Consider the following 6,939-nt stretch of genomic DNA (forward strand, 5'->3'; position numbering starts at 1 on the left):
GGCAATGGATCGGTCTAGGTCGGGTAAGAAGCCAACTGCGGTCAAGATCCTGAGGGGGTTTATGGATTAGATGGGGGGAGTAGATCCGTGGAGGTTTGGTAGGCCACGGCGAGGGAGTTCTCCTTCTTTTCCCACGTGCACAAGGCCTATTCACGGATAGACTTTTTTGTGGTGAGCAGGGCACTGACCCAGAGATTAGAGGGGACTGAGTACTCGGCCATCGCTGGTGGAGCTGGAGTTGGGAGAAGAGAGGGGTCAGCGCCCGTTGTGGTGCTTGGACGTGGGATTATTGACGGATGAGGAGGTTTGTGGGCGGATCCGGGGCTGTATACAGAGGTATATGGAGGCCAATGACCATGGGGAGGTCTCGGTGAGTTTGGTCTGGGAGGTGCTGAAGGCGATGGTCAGAGGGGAGCTGATCTCCATCAGGCCTCACAGAGAGAAGAGGGAGAAGGATAGATTGGTAGGAGAGATACTTAGGGTGGATAGGAGATATGCGGAATCCCCCGAGGAGGGGCTGTTGAAGGAGCGCCGGAGCCTCCAAACGGAGTTTGACTTATTGACGACGAGGAAAGCTGAGGCCCAGTGGAGGAAGGTACAAGGAGCAGCCTATGAATATGGGGAGAAGGCAAGTCGGATGCTGGCGCATCAGCTGCGGAAGAAGGAGGCGGCTAGGGAAATTGGGGGAATCAGGGACAGAGGAGGGAATACTGTGCAGAGTCCAGTCACAATAAATTAGGTCTTTAGGGACTTTTATGAGAACTTGTACAAATCAGAGCCCCCGGGGGGGGGGGGATGCGGTGGTTTCTGGACCAATTGAGGTTTTCGAGGGTGGAAGAGGAGCAGGTAGAGGGCTTGGGGGCCCCAATAGGGATGGAGGAGCTGGTTAAGGGGTTGGGGAATATGCAGGCGGGCAAAGCCCCGGGACCAGATGGGTTCCCGATTGAATTTTGTAGAAGTTTTCGGAACTGTTGGCTCCGTTGCTGTTCAGAACTTTTAACGAGGTGAGAGAAAAAGGAAGTCTTCCCTCGACGATGTCTAGAGCTCTGATCTCGCTTATTCTTAAGCGGGACAAAGACCCGCTGCAGTGTGGCTCATATAGGCCAATTTCACTCCTTAATGTGGATGCCAAGTTGTTGGCGAAGGTCCTGGCCACTAGGATTGAGGATTATGTCCCGGGAGTGATACATGAGGATCAGACGGGATTTGTGAAGGGCAGGCAGGTGAATGCAAATGTGCGGAGGCTTCTGAATGTGATTATGATGCCCTCGGAGGGGGGTGATGCAGAGGTGGTGGCGGCTATGGACGCGGAGAAGGCCTTTGACCGGGTGGAGTGGGAGGTGCTGGGTAGGTTTTTGTTTGGGGAGGGGTTCATAGGGTGGGTTAAATTGTTACACCAGGCCCCGGTGGCGAGTGTATCGACGAACCGGTTGAGGTCAGAGTACTTTAGACTATATTGTGGAACGAGGCAGGGGTGCCCCCTGTCCCCCTTGCTGTTTGCTTCGGCAATTGAGCCACTGGCCATGGCGCTGAGGGACTCTAGAAGCTGGAGGGGTTTGGTCCGGGGGGGGAGAGGAGCTAAATATGGATGATTTGCTTTTGTATATTACGGACCCGGTAGAGGGGATGGAGGAGGTTATGCAGACCCTCAGGGAGTTTGGAGACTTCCCTGGGTATAAGCTTAATGTTGGGAAGAGCGAGCTCTTTGTGGTGCGTGCGCGGGGCCAGGCAAAGAGGTTGGAGGAGCTGCTGCTCAAGATGGTGGAGAGGAGTTTTCGGTATTTGGGTATTCAGATGGCCAAGAGTTGGGGGGGTCTTGCATACGCTCAATGTGGCGCGGCTGGTGGACCAGATGGAGGAGGACTTTATGAGGTAGGACATGCTTCTGCTCTCCCTAGCGAGTAGGGTGCAGTCTGTCAAGATGATGGTCCTCCCTAGGTTTTTGTTTGTGTTTCGGTGCCTGCCCATCCTCATCCCTAAGGCCTTTTTCAAGCGAGTGAGCAAAAGTATCATGGGATTTGTGTGGGCCAATAAGACCCCAAGGGTTAAAAGACTGGTCTTGGAGCGCAGTCGGGGGGGTGGGTTGGCACTGCAGAATCTGTGTAGCTACTACTGGGCAGCAAATGTGTCGATGATTTGGAAGTGGATGATGGAGGGAGAGGGGGCGGCATGGAAAAGGCTAGAGGCGGCGTCTTGTGTAGGTACCAGCCTGGGGGCACTGGTGACGGCACCGTATGCCACAAGCCCGGTGGTGACGGCGATGCTGAAGATTTGGGGGCAATGGAGCAGCACAGGGGGGAGACGGGGGCCTCAGTTTGGTCCCCGATACGGAATAACTACAGGTTTGCCTGGGCAGGATAGATGGTTGGTTCCGAAGTTGGCACCGGGCGGGAATTAGACGGCTGGGGGATCTATTCATTGACGGCACTTTTGCCAGCTTAAAGGCACTGGAGGAGAAATTCGGGTTACCCCTGGGAAATGCCTTCAGGTACATGCATTTGGGCGTTGTCAGGAAGCAGGTAGGAGAATTTCTATTGCTGCCTGCCCGAAGGATACAGAACAGGGTGATTTCGGGTGTGTGGGTCGGAGAGGGTAAGATCTCTAAGATATCCCAGGAGCTGCAGGAGGCGGAGGAAGCCTCGGTGGAGGAGTTGAAGGGCAAATGGGAGGAGGGGCTGGATGGGGGCTTGTGGGCTGATGCCCTGGGCAGGGTTAATTCCTCCTCATCTTGCGCCAGGCTCAGCCTGATCCAGTTTAAAGTGTTACAGAGGGCGACAGGGGCGAGGATGAGTAAGCGTTTTGGGGTGGGGGGCAGATGTGTGAGGTGTTCGGGGAGCCCAGCAAACCACGCCCATATGTTCTGGGCGTGCCCGGCGCTTGCGGAGTTCTGGAAGGGCTTTGCAACGGTCATGTCCGAGTTAGGGGATAGCATTATTTGGGGTATCGGAGGATCCGGGAGTGCAGGAGTCGAAAGAGGCCGGAGTTCTGGTCTTTGCCTCCTTGTAAGCCCGGAGAAGGCTCTTTTTATTGTGGAGGGACGCAAAGCCCCCAAGTGTGGAGGCTTGGATCAATGACATGGTGGATTTCTTAGGTTGGAGAAGATAAAGTTTGCCAGGCGAGGGTCCTTGCAGGGGTTCTCCAGGCGGTGGCAACCGTTCCTTGACTTTCTTGCGGAACGTTAGGTGGAGGTCAACAGCAGCAGCAACCTCGGGGGGGGGGCTGATTTCTTTTCCTTTTTTGGGTTGGGTGTTAATTTGTTAACACTGATTATCGTTTAGAGGGTTAAGTTGTTTTGTTTGGTTGGCATGTTGCCCTTTTCTCTTTGTATTATTTTCCTTTTTGGAGTGTTCTGTAAAACTTTTTGAAAAACTTTGAATAAATATATTTTAAAAACGTTCAGCTTTGCAATTTAATATCTTTACATTTAGATGATATTTTAGATTGCAGATTTATATAATCCGATTTTATATTTGTAGTCAAATCTTATACTTGCACCATTTCAGATTTTTTTTTTATTCACAGGCATCTGAATTTCTACCTGGCATCCTGTCATCTGCGAATCCCTTACAAACTACCATTAACAAGAATAAATCTAAAAAGCACCTGGTCGCCTGCCAGATTGCAGTGCCAAACACTGCAGTCTATGGATGTACCGTTTTCAATTATTACAAGGAACTATTGGGTTTAGGTGGTATCCAAACTTTGTCTCCCTTATCACTGCTATCTGATAGTCCTTTTATTGCTGTTAACCAGTCTAGTAACATGATCAAGAGCTTGACAAGCTTGTTGTCTGGTAACACTCAATCCTTCACACAGTTGAATGATGTGAACAGATTATCAAATCCTTGGCTGCAGGACTTTGCACTTGCTTTATCCTCTGTTGATTGTATTACTATTGAAGAGTTTTCAACAGCAGAAACTAGCAGGATTTGTTCAAAATGGAGCATCAGCCGTCCTTGCCATGTAGAGGAGGCAAGCCAGAATGGGAAAGATCACAAAAGTATCTTGTCAGCTTTTTCTACTCCAGTTTCTCAAAATAGCTGTAGTACAAATATAATGGTGAGACTCCCATCAAGTTTGAAAGTACAAAGGTTATCTGCTAATGATTGTACAAGTCAATGTTATAGTACCAGCTTTGATGAATTACAGGAAGACTGCTTCAAATCACATTTCAATATGCAAAGATGTTGCATGCAAAAGCCTGAAGACTCCTTGACTAATGGCAAAGACCGTGATGAGTTCCAGCCTGCTGATAAATCTTATTGTCTACTAGAGGACAGCATGGATGACAGTGACGCTACATTATGGGATGACTTAGTATTTTCAGAAAGTCTGGATGAATTTATAGCAAAGGTGGAAGCAAATCAACAAAGATGTGACGAAAAAGCTGCATTGCTTACTGATGTGACTGCTGTTGGTGATTCCGTACATTCCTGCAGTTTGCAAAAACTCAAAACTGATTACATTCCCAATGGAACCCGACGGCAGAATTCCAGAATCAGGGATGTATGTACAGACTCTACAAACTGCAATTTAACTGGAACTAGAAAAAATTATTGTGATGATTCTAACAATCCAAAGGGTCTCTTGAATGAGGTAGTGGATGGTTTCAAGAGTGATGATACCACAGGAAAGGAGGTACATCTAGCAACAGCATTACCATTGCGCTCAGTTGATGGCTCTATTCCCAGTGATGTGCAAACTCCCAGTCAGGAGGCAGTTATGCAGATTTGCAGTATCTTTGTGAGCCCGATAAGTGCAGGTAATTGCAGCACGAAATGTACTCCGATGTGCAGATTTGATTCACACAATGTGGAGAAGCAGATGGGTGAATATTCAAGCTTTCTGTCTGCATGTAAAGCTACTGAAGTTAACAAACTCACAGATCCCTCTTACACTACAAATGAGTCTTGTTTACTGGGTGATTTCGATTTTCAAACTCTATTCCCATCTGCGAAACAACTTCTAAAAGTGAAGGACAAAATTCACAATGAGTTTCAAAATCAAATATGCATTAAAGGATGCTATGTAGATGCATGTGACATTAAAGCTGCAAGTAGATTGTCTCCTACTTTTAATCTCTATCAAAACATCTCATTCCAAAATATGAGTTTCAATTCCACTGAGCAAGGGTACGATATCTCTGGAGATCTCTTCAATGACAGTGGAGGTAATAAAGAGGAACCTTCAATATGTCTCAAAACAAATATGTGTATTTTATCTAAACCAGTGTCTACACCTAAGGCACTCAATGAGACTAACTATAAGCTCAATGAGCAGCAGTCTAATATTTCCCTGTGTTGTTTAAATGGAGCTGCTGGTTCTGTGGAAAAAAACAATAATTCTCCAGAGAATGATTCACTGAACTTGTTTGAACATGACTTTTCAGACTCCCGGGACTTTGTCCCATTTTCTCAGTCTACACCTGTTTCAAGATTTCAAAGTTTAAAACTTTTCAGGGGTAGAGAATCTAAACCTCTTAAAATGGCACCCTATGTTAGGCCAAGTACAAGGCCAGCTGCTTTCAGACAAAGGCAAAATGATCAACCTAAACAGCAATCGCTTCCAATCCAAAATATGTTTCAACTGCCGTCTAGGAGAAATCAAACCTCTATGCCATTAAATTCGTCTTTGTTAAGCAACAGTACAATTAGTAAGTCTGAGAGTGACTCTGATGAATGGATTCCACCTTCGACAACCAAAACTCGAATAATGTCATCTCATTTATCTTGTGCATTTAATATAAACAAATCACGAGGTGTTAAACTATTTACACATGTGTCATATGCCAATGCTGCTATGGAAACTGCTGATTCCAAGGCTACATCAGAGGGCAACAAAGAGAATGACAGTAGCAACCAGTGCAGGGGCAACCTATATATGAAAAAGGCCACCTGCAGGAAAGCATACCAAACCATCATTACAGCAAAAAGTATTCAACTCAACAAAGGCTGTTCTGAACAAAACAGAAAAACCCGGGTCCCTTGTTTCTAGTGAAATTCAGATTATGAAAAGTTTAAAAGTGAATGACTGCACCCCAGCTGCTTTTCATTCAATTTATGTAAAGAATGAGGCACCAAGTTGTTACTCACCAGAACTATTTTAAGCAACTACAGAGATTTTTGAAGATGAGTGCTAGCCACTTGAAAGAAAGGTTTCTGGAAACCTAAAAGTGAACTATGATGTTTTTCTTCTCAGCAAGGGAGAAAACGAGTTATTGCTTAAGGCACTTTCTATTTTTTGTAATTCAGAGTTAGGTGAATTTCTCTCGCGTTCTGCAACTTAAGAGCTACAAAAGCCCTGAAAAAACCTTTATGACAACCAAGCAGAACCTTCTTTGGATATTTGCCCCATGGTGTCATTATATTAAAATAATATCTGAATTATCCAAACATTTGCTGGTACTGTCTTAAAGGAACATGAACCCTTAGAAAAAATGCTTCTTTCTTCTTTCATGATGTTTTCTCCCTTCCAAACTGTTTGATGTTTATTGGTGAGAGGCAAAAAAAAATCATCAGATCATGATGGCTAGGGATTGGGCCTGTGATTGGTAAATTACATTTTTAAAAAGCATAATGCATTTATATTGTGCTTTTAATGTAACATATCCCATATCCCTCCACAGAAGCAGTATCAACAAAATTTAACCAGAGTCCCATAACAAAATAGTAGGGCAGGTGCTCAAAACCGTGTCGGAGGTTGGTGAAAGAGCACTTGGGCGAGGTGCAGGGGAGGAATGCCAGAGCTGAAGAATGTGGTGTTACTGCTAATGGTGGAAATGGGAATGCCCAAGAAACTGGATTGAAGGAGCACTAATATTTGGAGGTTTGATTGGCTGAGGACGTTACGGGGAAAGGGAGGGGTGAGACCATAGAAGGATTTTCAAAACAAGAATGATATAATGGAATCATTCAAATGGTTTAACAAAAACATTTATAT

General features: G+C 45.9%; 1 protein-coding gene across 5 annotated transcripts in view; it reads left to right on the forward strand.

Moving 5' to 3' along the window:
* ddias (DNA damage-induced apoptosis suppressor) overlaps positions 1–6,392 on the forward strand; it is a 29,109-nt gene extending 22,717 nt beyond the window's left edge. For all 5 annotated transcript variants that reach the window (XM_038818320.1, XM_038818323.1, XM_038818324.1 and 2 more), the window contains one exon: positions 3,523–6,392. In XM_038818320.1, coding sequence (XP_038674248.1) covers positions 3,523–5,994 — 2,472 coding nt within the window. In that variant the 3' untranslated portion in view covers positions 5,995–6,392. The remainder of the gene's footprint in view (positions 1–3,522) is intronic.
* Positions 6,393–6,939: the final 547 nt, after the last annotated feature.

Source organism: Scyliorhinus canicula, chromosome 14 (assembly GCF_902713615.1).
Source record: "Scyliorhinus canicula chromosome 14, sScyCan1.1, whole genome shotgun sequence".
NCBI lineage: Eukaryota > Metazoa > Chordata > Chondrichthyes > Carcharhiniformes > Scyliorhinidae > Scyliorhinus > Scyliorhinus canicula.